The sequence below is a fragment of the Camelus dromedarius genome, chromosome 10, assembly GCF_036321535.1.
Source record: "Camelus dromedarius isolate mCamDro1 chromosome 10, mCamDro1.pat, whole genome shotgun sequence".
In the NCBI taxonomy this organism is placed as follows: Eukaryota; Metazoa; Chordata; class Mammalia; order Artiodactyla; family Camelidae; genus Camelus; species Camelus dromedarius.
This window is the reverse complement of record NC_087445.1, coordinates 66,665,296-66,688,053: the sequence shown is the minus strand read 5'-3', so window position 1 is coordinate 66,688,053 and position 22,758 is coordinate 66,665,296. Positions and strand designations below refer to the sequence as shown.

Below are 22,758 nucleotides of genomic sequence, written 5' to 3'. Positions count from 1 at the left end.
GCTGGAGTGCCCCTGGGGACAGGGGTGGCCCAGCAGGGGTCTTCAAGAGAGGCTCAGACACCCAGTCCGCACTGAGGCTGGGACACCCACCCCAGCCCAGCCCTTCCGCACCCAAATTGGACCCGTTCTCACTGTCCTACCTGGCTCCCAGACTCACCTGGGTCTGCCTGGGGTAGTCCATCTTGGAGATGAAGTCGGAGGCCGTTTTGAGGGCAGCCTTCCTCTCCTCCGTGTTGGCCTGCTTGCCTGTCGGCAGATGAGAATAAGGGGCCTGGGGTCAGCGTCCAGTGACCCGGGAAAGCAGCAGCCAAACCTCCCTCCCTCTTCTTAGACTGCGGACAGCCAAGGCCAGCGACCCTGGAGCTGACCACGCCATGAGCCTCCAGGGGTCCAGCTGGGGTCCTGGCTGATGACAGCAAGCACACTGACCATTGTGGCCCATCTACTGAGCTCAAAACTCTACCAAAATTCCTGCATGTAGTCCACATGACAACCTTATGTGACAAAGATCATTAAATAGCTTGTCCTCATTTACGTACAAGGAAACCAGAGTCTTAGAGATGGTAAGTAGCTGCTACTCGGACCCTCAGGCCCCTCCCCTCTAAGTCATTGTCCACAGTAGGGGCTCCTCCCCCCACAGTTTGAGTTTACCCCAACCCTGAGAGCCTTTCCATGCCTGGACAGCTTCTGGACAGCTGGTGCCAGCCCGCCAGCCCCAGCCTTCTTGTCACCAAGGTTGAGGGGCCCAGGTGGTAGTCATAGTAGTAGTGGTAGTAGTAGTAGTAGTAGTAGTAATAATAATAATAATAATAATAATTAATATTATTTTTAATAATTAATATTATTAATAATTATTATTATTATTATTATTATTATTATTATTATTATTATAGCCACAAGTGCTCCATCTCTCTCCCCCCACCTCTGCCATTCTCTGTCCACCCACTGCCTCCTCCCACTTCTGTCCCCTTCTTTGCACAAGTCGTAGAGCTTCCTGGGAAGATGCTGACAGGTCCTCCCAGAACATCCAGCGTCTCTCAGAAACATCCGGGCTGACCTTTTCCAAGAGCCTCCCACAATCAGTCCCACAAGACATTCCACCAGGAGTTCCACAGATCCCTAGCATAGCATTGCCCAAACAGAACCCAGATCACCTTATGAAAAGCCCCAACATACACCAGCAAGTTAAAGGCTCTTAAAAGTCCTGCAATAAACAAACCTGCTAGCATGATTTAATCCAGTGTTGCCCATACATTTATCTGATCACAGAACTATATTTTTAACATATTTTTTTACATGATATCCATTAACCTTTCTAAGAAATAATATTATAACACACTTGGGAAACACCAGTTTTAACCCAAATAGAAAATCTGAGGCCCAGAGAGGTAAGTACAGTGCCCAAGATCACACAGCAAATCAACTGCAAAGCCAGGGCTTTAGACCAAGCAAGACTCCTAATTTCCACTGCCCACAGTATCACCACACACTCTACCAGGCCTGGTGAGTCAAATTCCTGCAAGGCGGCAGGAGCTCCCACTTGAGGTTCTGGCAGAGCCCTTCCCCTCTCCCCAGTACCTTTCCAGACAAAGATTTTCCCATCTCTGCCATGGTCCAGGATGAAGCAGTCCTCTGACCTCAAGGCCCCCTGGGCGAAGGGGTTCTCATCAGCCACGAGAGAGACCGACATGGTGCCTGCACCGTTGGAGACCTGGGTGAAGGGGAGAGAGAGGTCAGCCCATGAGTGACTCCCACCACCTTGGCCTGCCCACAGGGTGCCCCCAAGCCAACACGTGGGGAGGCCCACGTCCCACCCCGACCCCCAACGACACCTGGGCCTGCACCCTCAAACCCTGAAGCTCATTCAGGATTTCTTTATCCTTTTTTGCTTTGTCACAACCACATCTGTGACCAACACACAGGGGCAGCCTGGAAACCGCACACAGAAAGGGCAGGGGGAGCAAATGCAGGAAGGCGGGTGGCAGACAAAAAGAAGTGTTTCGTTGGCAAAAAGGTACTGGAGATATTCTACCTCATCCGTTTAAAAAGCAAAGAGAAGAAAAAAGATCTAAACGCAGTGCAGTCTTCTGGATTGGAACCTGGAATGAAAAACTGGGGAAATCTGAATAAAGCCTACAGTTTGGTTAATCATATTGAACTGATGTTAAGTTCTTAGTTTTGACAAACAGACTTGGTTAAGATGTTAAGGGGAAGCTGGGTGAAGGGGATATGGGAACCCTCTGTACTATCTTTGCAATTTTTTTGTAAACCTAAAAATTATTCTAAAATGAAAAGTTCATTAAAGTTTAGGGAAAAAGTGGACCAAAATTCAAAAGATTGACAACACTCAGTGTTGACAAGGCTCTGGGTAAACAGGCACTTTCCAACCCCAGGTGAGGATAGTCAGGGAGCCCTTCCAGAGGGCAGTTTAGTAATAACGTATCAGAATTTTAAACAGTTAAGTGTTCGGACTTTATTGAAAACTTACTATGCACCAGGCCCTGTTGTAAGCAATCTAAAATAACTGATACAATTTAATCACTTACACAATTTTGGAACTCTTTTAATCCTTACAACAACCCTAGGATAGTCCTATTACTCTCCCCATTTTATTCCCAATGAGACCAAGGCACAGAAATGTTAAGTAACCTGCACAGCTACAAAGTACCAGACCTGGGATTTGAGCTCAGGGAGTCCTATTCCAAAACTGGTATTTTCAATCACTGACTCATTATTTAGCCTGTGACCCAGCAGTCCATGTCTAGAAGCTTCCCTAATGCCATACTTAACACAAGGGCACCAAGAGGGACTGTTTGCCATTGTAAAAGGTGGAAACATTCCAGAGTCCATCAATGAGGGGTCTGCTGAGATTCTTACATTCGTACAATAGAATACTATACAGCCATTATAAAGGGCCATGTGGCTCTCTATTACAGAGGGATATTCCTGACCATGTCATGTGGAAAAGAGAAGGCTACAGAAAAACACGAATAGTTTGGATCCCTTAATATCAAACAGAGATGGAAAAATATGCAACTAGACACAGAAAGATGTAGCTGGAGGTTCTTTCACCAAAAGGGTAACCATGTAACCATGGTAACCCATGGAGAGGGGAGGAGGGGAAGCTGATTTTCTTTTTCTAATTTTTTTTTAGAGGGGAAGCTGATTTTTAAATTTTTTTTCTTTAATTGAAGTATAGTCAGTTTATAACATTATTTTAATTTCTGGTGTGCATCATAGTGATTCAGGTTTATATACACGTATGTATATGTGTGTGTGTGTGTGTGTGTGTGTGTGTATATCTCCTTTTCATACTCTTTTTCATTATAGGCTATTACAAGGTATGGAATACAGTTCCCTGTGCTACACAGTAGGATCTTGTTTAGAGGCTGATTTTTTAAAAATTAAGTTTTTTTACTTTTGTACTTAAAATCCATTTTTAAATTAAGTACTGGTTATCTTAACCTAGTGACATTACTTTGATTTTTATTTTCTTTTTATGTTCTTGAGTATTGCTCACTATTGTTATTTACCATGAACATGTATTACTTCAAAATCAGGATGAAAACCAATAATGTGGTTTTTCTGTGATGGCAATGAGAATCTGCACCCCGTTTTGTTGTTATTTTACCACAAGTAAGCCTAGGGCACAACACGAGTGTCATGGGCTCAGCGAGGAGCCAGAGTTCCTTAGTTCAGTGTCAGCCTCAATTTAGTTTTTAAAATCACAAGAAGAAATTATCAATAAACTCATTAATCATAACCTGCCCCTTGACTCACATGCATACACCTGTAGTATTTCCTGTATTTTCCTAAACATTTCCATCCGCAGTCTCTGTGAACTCCCGGAGATCCTGCAAAATTGACTCTACTGCCCTTCTCCCCCCTTTACAGACTAGGAAACTGAGACCCAGAGAGCGGACAGGTGCTGCCCAAGACCCCGTGGATGAACCTGACACAGATGTGTCCGCAGTCACCGGCACTCTCTTATTCCTCGTGCAGGAAGGCAAAGGAAGCTGATGGGTGTCCACTGGAGACCTCACCCCACGCGTGCTTTGTTCAAGGCCCCACGGCAGGGGAGCTCGGGAAGACCAGGTCTCCTGCCTCCTTGTCCTGTCCCCATACCCATGGGACGGAGCCGCTGACGCTCACCTTGTAGAGCTTGGCCAGCTTGCGGTTGGCTGCGTCCTCCTTGGCTGTGTCCTCGGACCCTGCGGGCAGAGCAGGCTTGGGGCCCAGCACCTGCAGGAGATGGAGAGATGGAGGAAAGGGTGGTGGTGAGCTCCCGGCAGCCTCCTCCCCTAGGGAGGTGCCTGGGCTCCTGAGAGAGCTCCCTCCCCAGACAGGCAAGGACCACACGGGCATCCACGAGGACCTTCTGCTGAGGGTAGGATCCCCTCCAGAGACGCCCTGAAGCTCTTCATGTGCCTCCTGTGTGCGGAGCTTAACCAGGTCTGCCTGTCAAGTCCTTCCCCCTCTGTCCCCTGTCTCCAGGAGCTCCATGAGAACCTGCTCCTCTGCCTCCAGTCCTTCAGATTTTTATTCTATTTCCTTCGAGCTTTCCAACAATGATAAACAAAGCTACTGAACACCGTTCACCACATGCCTATAACAGACCTCATTTCATCTTCACACCTATGCTAGGAGGCACAGATGATCACTCTCATCTCACAGGAGAGGGAATGGAAACCCAGACAGATGAAGTACCTTGTCTACACAGCTATAAGGTGACTAAATTAGAATTTGAAGCCATATCCCTATGACTTTAAAGCCTGTTTTCATGTCTCCACTCTGAGCTACCTCCAGCCTCAATGGCCCCAGCCCCTGCCCCTCCCAAGACATCAAGTTTGGTATCCGGGTTCCTCCCCATAATAGTCACCTCCTGCTTTTTCTAAAAACCAGAACCCAGTGCCCTCAGGCAAGCAGGAGCCAAGTGGCATGGAGCAGAGCCCATGGTCTCCTCCTTTTCCTGGTGAACTTTGCCTCTATTGATATGTCCTCAAACCACAACGACTGGCAATGCCACCATGCAGTTGATGAAATGGGCTATAAATGACTAGCAATGGTCAGAAGAGGAAAGAGGGGACTGGGTCTCAGTTGTCTCTTTCTGAGCTTCCCCAGCACCAGGCTTGTCCTCAGAAGACGCCAAGACCCTCCTCCTCCTCAGCTCCTATGGACCACCTGGCCCTCCCAGGGGGAGGATGTGGCTCACAACCCCAGCATGCACCAGGCCCTGGGATTCCAGCCACCCCTCTCAGGGGAGTCTGGGAGCTGTCGGGGAAGCTACCTTTCCAGCTTGGGGGAAGAAACCAGTTCATCTCCAAACTGCCTCCTGAATGCAGGAAAGCAACGAGCATCCTGTCCCCACGTTCAGCCCAGCCTGCGCTCCTGGGACGTGGCTGTGCGTACCTGGAGCATCGCCTCAGGCTCGGCGCCCTCCTCAGACACGTGCACCTGGGCCCGGCCACTGCGCTCGTTGTCCCGAATGCCCTTGGACACCTGTGTGGCCTTCAGCTTCTCAAATCGGTTGCTGTTGGAGCCGCACCACTGGTAAATGTCCTGTAAGACAGGGACCCCCCCCCCCTTAAGGCAGTGCCCTGTCCCTTGTATAAGCCCAACCCAGTGACATACAAGGAGAAGGCTATCGGGGGTGTGTAAGCTCAGCTTGTTCTCTGCTTACACAGGTGAGGGCCGGCGGAGCACACACACGTCCACATCCAAGCACAACGGGTGTGGTCCACGGGCACCAGGATATGCGAGTGCATGGCTTGGGCTATGTGGTTTTTCACTGGTACATCTACATATAACACGTGTATAAAAGTGTTTGCCTGCTCGTGGGAATAGAAATTGGTACAACCCCTTTGGAAAACCATCTGGTTGTACCTTCTAAAGCTCAGTATATCAATACCTTACGAGCCAGCAGCCACCAAAAGACCTGTGCAAGAACGTTCAGTCACACCACCTGGAATAGCCCCACGCGGCCCCAAGGGCCCAGCAACAACAGAAAGGCTAAAGAAACTGGCAGGTCCGCCCAGTCTAATCTTAACAGCAAGGAGAAGGAACAGTCTACAGCCACAGGCAACCACACGGACGGAGCTCAGAAAGAGAATGTCAAGCAAAAGAAGTCATGTCAAAAGGAGTAAGTCCACACAGATGGAGTTCAGAAACAGGTGGAATTACTCTGTGCTGTTGGTTGAGAGAGTTCAGAACGATGGTCACCCTTGGCGATGAAGGGACTAGATGGGGACCGGCGGGGCCTTCCGGGGGCTGGTGATGCTCTGTTTCCTGATCTGGGGCTAATGACATGGGTGTGTTCACTATGTGAAATCCCTAGGGTGTCCACTCAGGATTCACACACTCTTGCGTGTGTCTGTTGTACTTTAATAACAAGCAGACACTGAGTGTGTGCCTCTGTTTACACAGACATTACATCACAGGTGTGCATGAGGTGGGGAGGGGAGGGTCTGGCCACGTCCTTCTGCAGATACGAGTGTACATGGATTTGGGAAGAATGTGTACAAAGCATCACACATCTGTGAGGTGGGCCTGGGTAAGTGCATCCCCCACTCAGAGCCATATACAAGTGTGCATGTGCGACTACACGTATGACACACACACATGTGGGCCCTTGAACAACACATTCAGGCCTCCCCGTATAGGCATTTGTCATGGAGCCATGTCCACGCCTGCTGGGCAAGAGCTTATAGATTTTTTAATTGAATATCGTAGAGGTGGGAGGGTATAGCTCAGTGGTTAGAGTGCATGCTTAGCACACACGAGGTCATGGGTTCAATCCCCAGTACCTCCATTAATAAATAAATAAGCCTAATTACCTCTCCCCCAATAAATAAGTAAATAAAAAGAAACTGCCACCTTAAAAAAATAAATTAAAAAAAAAGAAATACAGTTGATATACAATATTATATAAGTTTCAGGTGGACGACATAGTGATTCACAATTTTTAAAGCTTACACTCCATTTGTAGTTATTATAAAATATTGGTGACATTCCCAGAGCCTGTAGGTTTGGTACATGCCCGCCATGGGTTTGCAAGTGAGTGACACAGGATGTGCATGCGAACGTGTCAGGGAGCCTGTATGTCAGCTGAAGTCGAAGTACGCGGTGCACGAGGTCTGTGTACATGTATGTGTTGAGTCTGCGGTTACACGCCAGGCACGCCTGCGCCTGGTCTTTGCAGGCGTGTCTGACTCATGCCGAGAGCACGTGCGTGCACGGGGGTGGCTGGCCCTGCGGTTGCCCCGCTGTGTCTTTGCCTTTGTTCATGTGGATGTGTCCACCTCCCCAGAGTCAAGCCTGGCCGGGCCTGGAGCACCTCAGGGGGCCCCGGGAAAGGGCGGGGCAGGACTCACGTGGCCCAGGTCCAGGATGAAGCAGTCACCGGTGTTGAAGCTGTCCCAGGACACAGGCACTTCCGTGGCGCGGACCACACGCCGCCCTTTGACCTGGAAGAGTCTCTGCACAACCACTTCGTTAGGTACCACGTGCTTGAATCCTGATGCCACGCCTCCTTTCTGTCGGGTCAAAGAGACAGTGTCAGCCCGAGGGAGAGGGTCCCAGGAGGCAGACACGGGGGAAAGGGATAGAGATGAGTAACAGAAGGAAATCCTGGCCTGTGGACCTGTGGCCTGCCGGCAGATTCCCTACGCACTGCACCTTGCTGCCATCCCTTTGAATCTCACACTCCGCTAACAAAGATCCCTGGGCCCACTTTCCTGGATCAAAAACTACAAACATTCCTTTCTCAAAATTTGCAGTTCCCCAGGGCTGTTCTAAGGAACTCTAATCCCCCAAGATACCCTGCAAGGAAAGGGTTCCATGATCAAATAAGCACAAGGAATGCTCCTTACTTGCCCCCTGACTGTTACACAACGCACATCCGCATGATAAAGGCTCTGGGAAGTCCCACGGTAACTAAGCCTGCTTGCCTTTTGTTTGACACAGCATTTCCCTACCCTACTGAATCAAGAACTGCTTTTCTCCTCCACATCCTGCTTGCAGCTCCAGCGAACATCCTGCAAAACCCACTTGGAGAAGTGTTCATCCAAAGCTTTCCTATCCTTCAAGGCTGTCTCTAGCAAGATTGCTCCAGCCAATCCCATTCCCCTCCCTCCTCCGACGGTTCTGCAGCAAGTCCCACCCAGCTGTGCCTTCACAGGCAGCTGTGGGTAAGGGACAGAGCACCAACCTCAAGTTCAAGCCTCTAACCTGCCACTACCATGCTGGGTGACTCTGGGTAAGTCTCTTCCCCTCTGTGAGCCTCTGAGCCCTCTCGCTTCTGAAATGGTGACACAGGCCCCTGCTGTGCCGCCCCCTGCGTCCATCACCAAGTCCCAGGGAACTTCAGGAGGGCTTCTCTGCAGCAGTCAAAACTGCCCTGGGCTCAGCAGAAAGCCAAGAAAAGTCCCAGCCCCAGGTGCTTGCCGGCCCCAGACCCCAGTACCCAGGGGGGTCAAGTCAGAGCTGAGAAGGTCCTCACAGAGCTTCGCGTTTTACCCATGATGAAAGGGAAGCCTGGAGAAGTGAAGTCCTTACTCCAGGGCACTCCCAAGCGTGTGGCACAGCTAAGGATAGAACCTTGCCTCCTGTTCACAATCTGCTGTTGGTTCGTCTCTCTGCTCCATATGTTACGGGGGTGGAGTCAGAAGGGTTTCCACTAAGGCCAGGAATGTGGCCACCCTCTCCAGGACCCTCGCTGCCAACACACTTTGCAGAGCGAAGCCAAGTCTGACTCTTGTCCGTGCAGGAAAGGGAGCAAGTCTAACTGGGCTCCTATTACGTCTACACACAGTAAGCAGTATAGACAGGGTGGGGAAACGCTAACGCCCACTGTGCGGGGCATTTCGCATGCGTCACCTATGAGGGAGGTGTCATTATCCCCATCTTACGGATGAGGAAAGCAGATCCCAGAAGTGAAGAGACTTGCCCAAGATCTCGAAGCTAGTAAATGGTAGAGCAAGGATTCAAACCCCGGTGTGACTAAATCTATAGCACCCACATTCTTCCCCCAACATCGGGGTTTCTGAAGGTCACCCAGGATGGGAGGCAGGAATAAACCATTGTTCAGAGCAAAGTTGTTCAAGTAGAAATGTTTTCCCTGTTGTGAGTGGAGCGCCCCCTGGTGTCCTTTTCTGGTACCAGAATGAGGCCTTTCAAGAGCATCCCTTTGGGCTCAGCAGGGCGGCCAAGGCATTCACAGAGCCTTTCTTTCCACCAGACTTCAGGGGCCCTCCTGCAGGGAAGCAGGTGAGCAAGGGCAGCTGAGGAAGAAGATGTAATGCCCTGTGCTCACCTGGTAATGACTGCAGAGGCTGCCACTTACTAAGCCCGAGCCAGAGGCTGGGGCACCTCCTTTACTGACATGCAATGTGGTCCCCACAACCTCCTGAAGTAGTGACTCTTATTATCCCACTTCACAGGCAAGGAGACTGAGATGCAAAGAGGCTAAGTCCCGTGCCCAGGGCTCCAGCTAATTGGTGGAAGTTTTACCCCCACATTCGCCCTTCCAAACACCAGCTTCCCCCAAGTTGGCCAGCCAGGAACTCCCGAGTGCCTGTGGTTAGCACTGATCCCGGGACTTCATTCAGCTGGAGGTAGACAGTGGAACTGAAAAGCTTTTCCAAAAGGTGCTGGACACACTATTTCCATGGATTCCTCAGAGAGGAGGAAATGGGGAAATAAGGGAAGAATAAGACCTTAACTTTTTTTTACACATCTCTAAAATATTTCTCTTGTTTAAGCTTGCCTTTTATTTTTTATTAAAAAATAGAAACTTTCTTTTAAAAAAGTAAAAGGGCTGTTCAATGTCATAAATCCCAGTTCCAATAAATTATGTATATGTATATGAATTTATAAAATAAAAGAACACTTGATTTCTAATCAGTGTGGACAGACATTTCCTGACTAACTAACTCCTCTAATCTTACTGATCTAGAAAATTAGACTTGGAAAGATGAGTTAACAGAAAAATAAAAGTAAGCTCTTAGGAGAATTTAGTGGATCTACAAGAACAAGGAGCAGGACATTTTTGAAAGTTTTACTATTTTTTACTATTTTTACTATAATCTTGAAGACTGTTGCTTTCTATGGTCTAATCATTAGGTGGGCAGAGATTGGCATTAAATTATTTGAACGAAATTTAATAGGATATTGTTTTAAAAGCCACTTTCCAAAGTAAAGTGATGAGATATTATATATTATATGTATAAAATATATATGGATAATTTCTATACCTATATATGAATACACATATCTATACGTTCATATATATATAGAGAAAAATTATATGTCATTTGGTATATATATCTCCAAGAGTAAAATCACGGGGGACTTTTACTTTCTAAAAGCCACATTTCAGTGTTTGACATCTTATAATAAGTTTTTATTACACATATAGTCAGAAGGGAAAGAGCTATAAGGATCTACACTTAACAATATGCTAAAATGTTTATTAAAAAAATTGATTGGGGCTGGTCCCCTCCACACTCTAAACTCAGAAACAGGATGGAGGGCAGGAATCCAATGTGGTTCTTGGGGCCGGGAGCTTCTAGGACTCAGCCCAGCCCAGTCTCTGCTTGAACAAAGGGTTTCAAAAAACCCAGACCCAAGGGGTCTGTGGGACTCTAGATCTGAGAGTCAGGAGGAGGAGGAGGAGGAGGCAGGATCAACGGATTCTGAAAAGGGCAGTGACTTTTAAGGATTTGGTGGTCACAGAACAGGACAGGCCAGGTCAGGTGGCAGCCCTGTCTAGTGGCTCTCGTCCCCTCCCTGCCCTTCTCACACCCGAGGGACAGAACTGGCTCTGAGGAGCAGGCTTTCACAGAAACAAGTCTTGCGTATCAAGCTCTGCTCCTTGGGGATCTATAATTGATGAAGGCACCAAGCCAAGAACCTTAGGCTGGGCCTGCCAAGTGCGGGGGCAGCCGGAGGACTTGCAGATGTTGGAAAACAGGCCTGGCCTTGGACCTCACAACAGAAGCCAGGGCCTTTCAGGACTGAAGTTGCAGCTCTAGGTCCAGCTTAGGAACTTATCCCCTGGACCATTCCTGGAGTATGGTTTGAGAGCATCCTGGAAAATTCACCGGAAGGTGGGGGAGGCTTGCTACACATGCAAATTCCCAGGCTCCACCTGAGCTAAGATCAGAGACCAAGGAGTCTTCAAATGTCCATGCTGAACCAGCTCTGTGCTAGGACCTTCACACCTGGGTTTGAATCCCAGCTCTATCACTTAGCCGCTGTGTGAGTTGCTTAAATTTCTATGAGTTGCTGCTGTCCACACAGCAACAATAATAAACAGGCACTGTTGTTACAGGGACTTGATAAATATTTGCGGAACAAATGACAAATGGGGAACGCGTATGAGCACACACCCAGAGGCAAACAATTGGCCCAAAGCCTCACAGCTGTGAGGGGTGGCCTGGGGACCTGAATCCCAATTTCTCTGACTCCTGGTCAAGTGCTCTTTCCACTTCCTGCTGCAGGAACTACAAAAAGTCCCGGTCCTTCTCCAAGGCCAGGGCCTAGGTCCCAAGCTTCTCACCTATCTGCAGGTACCAAGCCCCAGAAGGGGCTGTAGGAAGAAGGGAGAGCTGGACAGTTCTGCAGGAGTAGCTGTGAGCATGGGTGAACTGGCCAATAGGGGGCACTGGTAGGCGCCAGGGAATCTGTCCCAGCTTCACCCAGCCAAAGGCTGAGGTCCTGTTCCCAGGATCCACCCTGCCCTCTGCTACCTGTCTCACTAGAGCTTTTCCATCATCTAATCCCCAGTGTATCAGCTGAGCAGATAGGGCCACTACCGTATTAACACAGAACTTGGAGGCCCAGAGATGGACAATGATTTCTCTAAGGTCACACAGCACATCAGCAGCAAAGACAGGGTTTGACCCCTATCCTAGGACCCTGCTCATGATGGGCAGGTTGGTGTAGCGAGAGAAAGCCGGCAGTCAGGAGATCTGGATTCTGGCCCCAGCTCTGGGATGGACTTGCTGTGTGACCCTGGGCCAGCTGCTTAACCTCTCTGTGCCTCAGTTTTCCCTCCCTCCCTTAAAATATGAGATTTGGACTCCGACATTAAGGCCATCAAAGTTTGTGATCCCCTGCCTATCCTGACCAAAGAGAACCCCAGCTTTGCAAAACTACAGCTTTTCCTGAGCCCTTCCAAGGTGCCAAGCCCTGTGCAAGGCATTTACCACCAACGCCTTCACCAAATCCTCTCCCAGGCCTGAAGGGCAGGCACAACTGGCTCTCATGTAACTGAAGAAGAAAGGGAGGCTCCGGGAGGCCAAGTGGCTTGCCAGAAGTCACACAGCATATAGGGTACAGCCTCTTGGGGCTCCTGGCTTAGCTTTGCTCAGCTCCCACTGGCTGGGGGCTGGGGCTCCGACTCTTCAGAGTTCAAGTTCAAGGGGGATTCTAATGAGGAGAAAGAGAAACATGATCAAGGGTGCCCTTTCAAAACCTAAAGCAGGACTCTCTGTCATCAGGGCCTGAGAACTGAAGATTACAGATTCAAGCCCCGGGCAAGCAAGAGGCTAGGTCCCCACTCACGCTGCTGGGGCTAGGAAGACAACCCTGTGAAATGATGGAGAATTTTCTTCTCTCCATTTAATAAGAAACCAGAGGCTCAGAGAGGGAGTGTTATTTGTCCAAGGTCACATGGCTATAAAGGGCCCAGGATTCAAACCAAGGGCTGGCCAACTCCAGAGACTGAGCTCTGACCTGTCTGCCTACATCACTGCACAAGACTGAAAGATGGATGGCCCTGAGTGAACCCTGCCATTGGTGCATCTGTCCCTGCTGGCCAGCACCCACCTTGTACTTGAGGCCAGACTTGAAGTAGCCGAGGAAGGTGGCCGACTCGAAGCCCTGGACCTCGCGGTGCTGCACAGCCCGACCATTCAGGTAGTCATCCAGTTGCACAGTGAAGATGGCGGCCGCCCCGCTCTCATCCTGGCTGCATTCATTGCCTGAGGGACGTCAGAGCAGCATGAGCCTGGCTTCCGGAAAGTGGTCCCAGCCTCCCGTGGAGGAGGAGACTGGAGCCCGAGCACTGACCTGGCCTGGCTGTGGAAGCTGGGTAAGCCCCTGCCTCCTGTGAGCCTCAGTTAATCCATCTATATAATGGGAGGTCTGGGGGAGCCAGACTCACGATCTCTAAGAGTCCTCTGAGCTCTGACACATTCTCCCACACTCACTCTCAGCCCTCCTAAGCATGAAGTCAGGCCTGGGAGCATGAGGAAACCAAGGCACAGTGAGGGAGCAGGACTTACGGAGTCACACAGACAGCTGTGGCAGGACTCCAGACTCCCAACTCTGAAGGGCAAACTGGAGAGTGGCTGGAGCTGGGGGGGGGGTCCAGGGTCCCCAAGTCACTCCAGTTCTGAGCACCACAGTGACTTGTCTAATCCTCAAAACAGTCCTATGAGGTCATCTTCCACTGTGATCACGTCCACCTTACAGCGACACTGAATGACTTGCGAAAGGGCAGAGCTGGGGTCTGAACTTGGCAGGCAGGCTCTAGAGCCTTAGAACCACTAGCCAAAGACCTGGCACATACCTGATGCTCAGTAGTCACTTAATTCCCGCAGGTTCTTCCTAGGGACCAGGACTCCAAGGTCTAGCTCTACGGGGGTGAGGGGTGGGAGGGAGGGGCGGGGCCTGGGGCGGGGCCGGCCTCACCCAGCCAGTAGTGGAGGTCGTACTGCAGGTTCCCGTTCCTCAGCTGCACCGTCTTCAGGATGACATAGGCATCGCCTGTGAAGAAGTCTCCATAAAGGTTGGGGGGCACGGGAACCAGGTCAAACTTCTCCACACGCCAGATCTGCAGGCCGGGCTCCTTCCCTGCCTTGAGGAACTCGGGGTGTTCCACCACCATGCTGCTGGGCTGTAAAACACAGGGCGGAGCCTGAGCTGGGGCAGGGGCCTTGGCGGGGAGAGACCCCGGGGCACGAGGGAGGGTGGTTTCCAGCACCAAGAGCATCTCACTTGAGCCGCTGACTCTCCTCACCCTTGAGGTGAGCCTGCCCTCTTCTACAACCCCTGTCTCAATGAGTGAGCAAACAGGGCAGAGTTTAGGCTCCAAACCCCGTCCTTGGCCAGTGTCTCTCTCCTACTCAGCTCCCTGGTGATGGGGGACGGAAGGCTCTACTCCCCTTCTTCCTTCCTTTCTTAGTGCCAATTAGATGTGACAGCTGAGGCACAGAGAGGTGAAGTGACTCTGCGGGGGACTTCTAGCTAGGAAATGTCATAGCAGGAACTGGCCCCGGCTCCAAGAAGTTTAGGGCCATGGGGAGACCCCTCAGATGGCAATGGTAAAGCTGGGGGTCCCAAGGGGCTCGGCTTGTTCCCTTCCAGCATCCTCAATGGCTCTTAGAACTAGAGGGGTCCTCAGAGAGCTCATTATCCATCTCCACCTTGTGAATAGGGAAACTGAGGCCCCAAGAGGGTAAGGGACTGGCCTGAGGTCACGCAGCCTGTCTGCTTTTGCTCTTTGAAAGTGAGATTTCCCATGCCCCATCCATGTCCCCATCACACCCTCAAAGAAGGGCCTAGGTGCCTGAGCCCAAGTGGCCTCCTGCGCTGTCTGCCTCCTCCCTCCTGCCCCCCAAAACCCCAGCCCCCAAATTCCATTTCTTGGAAAAGGCGAGAGGACGCAGCTGGGGTCTGCAGGAGCCTGTTGGAGATGAGGTGGTCCAAGTTGGGGGAAAGACTGTCAGACATGCGCTGGGGCTAGAGATGGAGCAGAGCGGGATGGTTAGCCTGGAGCCAGAGAGTGGAAATCAGCAGGCGCAGGTCACCTCGGGCCGGATCTGGTGGAAGAAGTCAGGAAAACCAGATGGGAGAACTCAGGCAGAGGGGTGGAGAAACACAAAAGGGAAACAGGAGTGAGGAGAAACCAGACGGGGCAGAGGAGATATCAGAGAGGGGAGAATAAATAACAGTAATGATGATAAGCAGGCGGAGGTTTGAGATTATACAAAAAAGAGAGGAAATATTGAAGAGGGAGAGAAAAATCAGATGAGAAAGAGGAACCTGAAATGGAAGAAGAAATCAGAAGGGGGAAGGAGAGAAATCAGGCAGAGGGAAGGAGAAATCAGACAAGGAAGAGGAGAAATCAGGCGGCAGAGATGGGAAAGAAATCAGAAGGCAGCGGCGAGGTAAAAAAGGAATCCGGCCAAGGTGAGGTTAGATTCTAGGGAGGGAAACAGCCAGGGCCCTGAGGCTCCCACCCCCTTCCACGGGAGCCCGGAAGCAGCAAGAGATACTTACAAAGCAACAAAACAGTTTTTCCATTCTAGACCTGAATTACTCCCCTTTTCCTAGCGCTGTATCTGCAAGAACTTACAATAGAGAGTTACTCCGGGAGCCCCCAGGCCCCCCGGGCACTCACCCGCTCCTCAGGCCCCCGCCCCTGGGGCGCCCGTGCCTGGGGTGCCCGTGCCTGGGGCGCTCCCCGCGACGCGGTGGCCCCGCGAGCCGGCGGCGACAGCGCGCACAGCGCCAGGACCAGCGCGCCGAGCAGTGCGGAGCGTTGCGGAGCCATGGCAGCGACGGCGGCAGAAGACCCGGGCGGCAGCCGGGACCTCCCGGGTCACCGACCTTAAGTAGCCGCCCGCCTATCCCGCCCGAGCCGGGGACCGCCCTGCAGGGAGGGAGCGGGGCTGGGTTGGGCCCCCGCGGGCCCGGGAGGGGCGGGGATCTGGCCTGGATTTTTGAAACACCGGGGTTCCCACCGGGACCGACCCTACGGGGCGCGGTCGCCCCTTCGCCCCAGCTCCGGGGTGGAGACCAAGCACAGGGCGTGGCATACCGCAGGCACTAACTCCCTGCACACTAAATGGGCGCATGCAAGAAGGGCAAGGAGCCTACCCAGCTTAGTCTCCTGTGTAACCTAGGCAAGACCCCTGCCCTCTCAGCACCTAACGTCTCCAGCAAAAAAAGAATATAAACATTTACTGAGGATTTTCCCTGTGTCACATGAAAGCTGACACATGCTAACATTCTTTACAGACTGGGTACTATTGACAGCCCCATTTTACAGAGGAGGACACTGAGTGCAGAATGCTCAAGCAACTTGCACACAACTAGGAAATAAAATAGCCAAGATTTGACCTCAGGTGGTCTGGGTGCACCGCTCACCAAGCTGGTGGCTGCCACTTAGCTGGTGACTGCCATCAGCTAAGGACACAGTCCAGGGGGCGACCTTCCTTGGACCCATGAGCAAGCAAGACAGAGGAGTGGGCAGACCTCTCAACTCCTGGGATTGAATACCGCCCTTCTTTCCTTCTTTTTAAAAAATTTTTATTTTTTATAAGTTTATTTTTCTCAAAACTTAAAATCACGTTATTTGTACAAAGTTTTGCCTCTCAATCCCACTTACTTCTACCCTGCGGCAACCAATCACTTTTCAAAAAATTTTTTTATTTAATTGATGTACAGTCAGTTACACCCAAAATTGACACATTGCAACCAACCACTTCTGTCTTCCTTCTTTGGCTGATGATTTCAGGGTTTACCTTCACACCTTAAATAACAAGCTTTTGTTGTCTAGGGGTTTTGGGGAGGGTGGAGGGATTTGTTTTGGTTTTGCTCTTGTTTTTTCAGTTTTAGCTTCTATCTACTGGCTCCCTGTGGGGAAGACAAGGATTCAAGTCTCTTCCCCCATTCCCAGGCTCCCTCCCCTTCCCTACCCTCTCCCACTGGAGTCATTGGGTTAGAAGTGCTATGCAGACTCATCCAGGCCTGCTCCCCACCTCCGCCAACCCCCCCTTCCCCCTCCCATCAGAGCAGGGAGAGGGAAGAGGAGGGTTGGCGGAGGTGGGGAGCAGGAAAGAGAACTGGGGAGTTGGAGACCTGGGTTTGATTCCGGCCTCAATAATGTGTAAATTCCTTTTTTTAATGCCTCAGTCTCTTTTAATGCCTCATCTACTAAATGGGCATAGTGGTTGTTGAGAATTAAACTAATCTGTGTGTGTGAAAATGGCCTGGCCTGCAATTAGGTAAATGGAATTCCCATGCCCCTTCCCCACAAGCTCTAGTAACGTCCCAACCCCCCCCCCATCCTGGTTTCTGTCTAATCAGGCTGAAGTTTGCCCTCCAGCACACACAACCTCCTCCCATTTAAGGGGGACTGCGGGTCAGAGAAAGGGCCAGGAGCACACACAGAGAAGACAAATCAGATTGCAGAGATTCTAAGAAGGCTTAGTGGACAAAGGGATTTGTGACCTGGGCCTGAAAGGACGGGGAGGAGGGAGACTGGAAAGAAAAGGCATTCTAGGGGAGGGAACAGCACGGGCAAAGGGCAAGCAAACACAGGCCACATGCAGTGAATAATGAGGGGTCCTATCTGAAACATGGGAGCAAGAGGAAATGAGGCTGGAGAGGGCGAGAGGGCGAGAGGGCGGCAAGGGTCGTAGGGACCTGTGTGCCACACTGGAGAATATGAATTTTACCACAGTGTCTGTGGGGAGCCATAGAGAGATGCCCGAGTGCTCCGGGCTGTGAGTCTAGGCCTGGGCCTGCCGAGCCTGCAGCGGACCAGCTCTGGACTCAATTCAGACAGCCCTTCCCTCTCCCTAGGCACCTGGAAGATGATAAAAAGCCCACAGTTCTCATAAGCGATTAATGGAAGCATAAACCGGTTTCCCCTCTCTGGAGAGCAATTTGACTATACAAATTTGAAACACACAATGTGACAACAGTTCCATCTCCTTCAGTATTACTTACAGAATGTAAGTACAAAAATGTACGTGCAAGGGTGTTCACTGGAGCATTGTTTGAAGAAAACTGGAAAGGACTCAAATGTCCCAGTTAAAAAAATCATGGAGCTGCCATACAATGGACCACTCTGTAGCTGTGAAGGAAGAATGAGCTAGTTCTGACGGTGCTGGGCAAACAGCAGGCGCTCAATGAGCACGGAGAGAGCTCCAAGTGCAAAAGGCAAGTTGTACAACCACTCTGGTAGGGCTCCTCTCCTCTTTTATGAAAGCATCCGTTTTTGCATACATCCTTATCGAGGCGAGTGAACACCCAACCATCAAGCCAGTTTGTGTGAAAGGGATGAGGAGGAAGAATTTCACTCCCAAGTGTGGCCCTGGCTGCCGGAGGCTGGAAGAAGCACCCACATCACTGTAGTTGGCACAAGGGAACATCTTAGGGCAATGAAAACCTTCTAGCACTGGATTATGTGACCGAAAAATGTACTAAAAATCATAGTGCTGTCCACTTACAAGGGGTGAACTGCAATGGTATCTAAATTACACCTCCTTATACTTGTGTTAAAAAAAGTTTTAAATGTGCTATAGGGTTTAAACTATTTACAAGTATTTATCCAATGTAGCTTTAAAAAAAAATAAAAGACTGATCTAACGGGGAGGATATAGCTCTAGTGGTAGAGCGCATGCTCAGCACACAAGCACTCCAAATAGAAAAAAATGAATAAACCTAATTACCTCCCCCTCATAAACAAACAAAAAAAACCAAGACTGATCTAGAAATCATACCTTAAAAATATACACAAAGTGATACCTGCTCATTAGACAATTTGGAAAATCCAAATAAGCAGAAAGAAGAAATTTTCATCATCCCAGCCCCCCTGAGAGAAACTGAATGGGCAACTGTCCCAGCTGAGCAGTCCCTTCTGCCCAGGTGGTGATTAACAGAGGCTGCTGTGGCTTGGCCTTGGTCCCAGGGGTCATTGGCCCCCAGGTTAATGATCACCACAAAGGCCCTGCAGCTTTGCCTGTCACATAGCTCTGGAGCCTGGGACCTCAGCACCAGGCCTCGGGGTGCCCATGGCCTAGAAACCCTCGCTGCAGGGCAGTGATGTGTGGAGACTGGGACGGGGACAACATGGTCCCTGCCTGGAAGAGGATGTATGTCTTCAGGAGACCAGCGGGATTTAAATGCAAAAGAAAAACCTTTAGATATAAAGGCCTGCCTCTGCCGCCGACTTCCTGGGTGACTTTAGGCAAATCACTATCCTGTCTGGGCCTCAGAGTCTCCTTATGCAAAACACGGGGTAGGCCCCGACACTCTGACCCTAAGCCTCATTCTTAGACCCAGCATTCCCAGATACTGGCTATGCAACCACATCTGGAACCTACACGTCTCTGAGCCTCAGGGTTCCCATCTGTAAAATGGGGGCACTGGTCCATCTTGCCTTCACAGGTCCCTCTGAATCAGACAGTCCAGGGCCTCTGACCTGCACGAGGAGACACAGCCATCACCAATGGCAGCATGCCACCTCACCTCTGGGTCTCTGGGTCTGGATATCTCTGGGAAAGAGAGGGAGGAAAGGAAAAGGGTGTTGGATATTGAGTCTCCTCACAGCAACCAGGGGAAAGTAAGTTCCCACTTTGTAGATCAGGAAACTGAGACACGGGGAGTTTCAGTTACTGGCTCAAGGTCACTCAGCTGGAAAGAGGCACTGCTGAGGTTCAGACACAAGTCTGGCTGGTCCCAGTCCCCAGGCTCTGTCTGGGGAGGTCAAGCAGGGCTTCTCAGCACCATCCCACCTGGGCAGAGAGGAAGCAGCAGTGCCCTTTACATATAAAGGGTTGCAGGTGCTGAACCAGTCAAGGCCAAGCCAAGCCCAGCAGCCCAGAGTGGTTGAGGCAGCGGTCCCCACCAGACCTCCCAGACCGGGGCAGGAGGTTGCCCCAGGAAAGCCCTCTGGCCCTGCACACACCTGTGTGAGCACCCAGGACAGAGGCATGCCCTAGGAAGGTCTCCAGGCTGTGGCCACTGGGTGGAGGATGGACTGTGGCACCTATACTCTGTCCCATTCGTGGGCCCAGTTTCCTGTACTTGGGAGGCAGCCCTGCTCGGCCAGCACTTGCTAGGTGAGCATACCCTAGTCCCTGCCCTTTTCTGCACCTCAGAGATCCCCCAACCTCTGATCTTGGGTGCTCCTGGCTCCCGCTCAGTGCTACATGCAGTAGGCAGCTTTTCAGCATCCGCCCCAGGAAGGATCTGTGCTGCCCTCATCCCTCCCGTGTAGTTGGAGCCAGGACCCCCTGCTCTACCAGCTCCAGCCCTGCTCCCTCTTAGGCTAGCCTCCAGGGCTCTCTGGACCTCCCAAGGAAACTACCAGAGATGGGAGGAGGCCGCCTCACCCTCCGCCCCCAGCCTCAATGTACAAAAGGCCTTGGCCAGTCCTGGAGGACACCACCCTGTTCTTTTTTCTTCACCCCAATGTTGATTTCCTGGGCAGCTGGCCACTCGTGGGAAGCCCTCTCTCCGAGCTTGTTTGCTTCTTGGCTCTGGGTCCTCCTGGGGGCACCCAACCCTCCCGCCCCAGGGTTTTGCTAAATGGGACAATGGTCAGTAAACAGAGAAACCAGTTACGAAACCTGGTGAACCAGACAGGGCCTCGGGTGAGGTCTGGGGAGCCCTAGGGACTTGACGGAACACGTGTTTTAGAATCTGGGAGACTTCACTCTTGTGATCAGGGCCTCAGTTTCCTGATCTAGAAAATGGGGAGGATGATACCTGACTCACAGAGCAGTGAGGAGGCCCAAGGCTCGACACACAGTAGGAGCACCCCCAAAGTTAGCATCCTCCTTCCTGAACCAGTTTCTTTGCACAGAAGCCTACGTTAGGCATGTGCACACCATGTGAAATCCGTGCACTGGTGCAGGAGAAAGGTTGCAGATTTCACAGTGAGATTCTTGAGTTCGGATCTGGGCTGTGTGACCCAAAGCAAGTTACTTTCCCTCTCGGAGCCTTGGGTCACTCATCGGCAAAAAGGGAGAGTAATGCCCAGTTGAGTATGATTGGGAGCTCTGGAGCGAGACTGCTGGAGTTCACCGCAGAGTAGGACTTACTCACATCAATGTTCACTATTAGCCCATCCTCCCTTTGTAGATGACATCAAGAACAAGAGTGTAACTTCTCAGAGTCACATAGCAAAGGACAGGCAGAGCAGACCTAGAACCCCGGTCTCTGTTCCCAAGCCAGAGCTGGGGCCTGAGCCCAGGAGATGACAAGACTCCCTGTAAGGGCCAGCTGGACCTCTGCCCTGGCCCAGTCTATCTTGGGTGTGGACATCTGTCGGGGAGATGACCAGTGGGGCTTGGCTGAAGCCACCTCCACAAGGCCGACTATCCCAGGGACCAAAGCCACTGGCTCTTTCCCAGCTTCCGGAGGCAACCCCACCTAGCGCTGAGAGCCAGGGTAGGACATTCAGAGAGGGCTTGGAAGCAGCCCTTCCTGACCCCGTGCCCTGGAAGCAGCCAGATCTGGCCGTGAGCGTGAGCCCATTGCCCTTCCTGCCACTTTGCAATCTGTGTCGCCTTCCATGGGGAAGCACTGGCCCTGGCAGACGTGGCCAGCCAGCAGCTAGGGCAGCAAACAGCTGCAAACCACTATACCCTAGCGCCTCTGGTACCCCTTGGCCCACTGGCAGGGGCACAAACACAAATCACCAGCAGGACAAGGAGGCCCAGCTGCAGGTGCTGTGGCCATGGGACCATCTTCTGATGGGGACACAGTCTCCATCTGCAAACACCCTGCGGGCAGCAGGGCCTGTGGTGCCCCAATCAGAGCCAGAAGGAGCAAAAGCCACAGAGGAGGGCTTTCCAACAAGGAGAAAAACAACGTGCATATTTGTGGAAAGAGCTACCGCCAGGAAAATCTGGGTTTAAAGCACTGACCTGCCACTTCCCAGCTCTGTGGCTTCTGCTCTCTGATCCTCAATTTCCTCATCTGTAAAATAAGGATTAGAATACCTTCTTCTTAGGGTGGCTGTGAGAATTTGATGAGGTAAAATACATTTGGGGCTTAGCACAGCGCTTGGCACAGAGTGTGCACATATAAAGGAAGCCGTGGTGGTTGTCTCCTGGGGGCTTGGGTAAGCGTCTGTCTCCGACACTCAAATTCCCTACGTATAAAATCAGGGTAAAAATATCTTTCTCAAAGGTGAGTGGAGAAGATTGGATGAGACCATAAATATGGAAGATCCTAGGACCGTGCCTGGCATAAGACAGATGTTCAAATATGCCAGTTTTCTTCCGCCCCGTCCAGAAAGATAATGACTGGCTCAGTGGTGACCCAGCCAAGAGGACTCAGGTGAAGAACAAACCAGCCCCTCTCTAACAACCCTTTGGGCCCTTGGACTTGAAGATTCTGAAAGAAACAGCAGAAGGCTAATAATATTTGAGCATCTGGACAAGATCCCTCCTATCTGTCTGGAGACCATGTGCATCCTTCAGCAGGATCTAGCAGGGATGCATGTGGCCCTCAGGACCATGGAAGCTCCTCAGGCCAATAATCACCATAATGGGAACAGTGATGACAGGACATCTGAAGATGGTGACACTTCCCTCCTGCTGCAGGCTCTGAATGAAGCCCTTCTCTGTCCCCAAGCCTCGCACAGCCAGCTACAGCCAAGACTGCCCTGGAAGCGGGAGCCCATCATCTGGGTGTCAGTTTGCACCCTGCAGGCAGAACTTCCAAGAAACACAAAGGGGGCAAGTGCGGGACGAAGGAGAGACTACAGAATCCTGGAGCAGGGGCCGAGCCTTGGTGAGCTCAGGACACCAAGAATGAACAACAGTGTGAAGAGGACACAACCTTCCACCCCAAGGAGCACAAGATACATTCAGGGTGAGTTTGGACAGAAACCGAATCCCTACCACAGGGGGACCTTGGGCAAATAGCCCGTCTTCAGTGTTTTACTTTCCTCCTCTATAAACTGGGGTGATAGTCCTACCCTGGGTTGTCTGGGAGGATTGAAGGAGT

General features: G+C 51.2%; 1 protein-coding gene across 4 annotated transcripts in view; it reads right to left on the bottom strand.

Moving 5' to 3' along the window:
• Window positions 1–22,758, bottom strand: part of GSN (gelsolin) — a 54,674-nt gene that overhangs the window by 10,562 nt on the left and 21,354 nt on the right. For 2 of the 4 annotated variants that reach the window (XM_031450356.2, XM_064490482.1), the window contains 7 exons: window positions 13,696–13,900; window positions 12,829–12,983; window positions 7,371–7,532; window positions 5,410–5,559; window positions 4,153–4,242; window positions 1,579–1,711; window positions 158–246 (listed from right to left, as the gene is read on the bottom strand). In XM_031450356.2, the coding sequence (XP_031306216.2) occupies window positions 158–246; window positions 1,579–1,711; window positions 4,153–4,242; window positions 5,410–5,559; window positions 7,371–7,532; window positions 12,829–12,983; window positions 13,696–13,891 (975 nt within the window). In that variant the 5' untranslated portion in view covers window positions 13,892–13,900. Of the gene's footprint in view, window positions 1–157; window positions 247–1,578; window positions 1,712–4,152; window positions 4,243–5,409; window positions 5,560–7,370; window positions 7,533–12,828; window positions 12,984–13,695; window positions 13,901–15,285; window positions 15,357–15,406; window positions 15,594–22,758 lie in introns of those variants that run through there. The other 2 variants (XM_064490480.1, XM_064490481.1) reach the window with 2 other exon arrangements.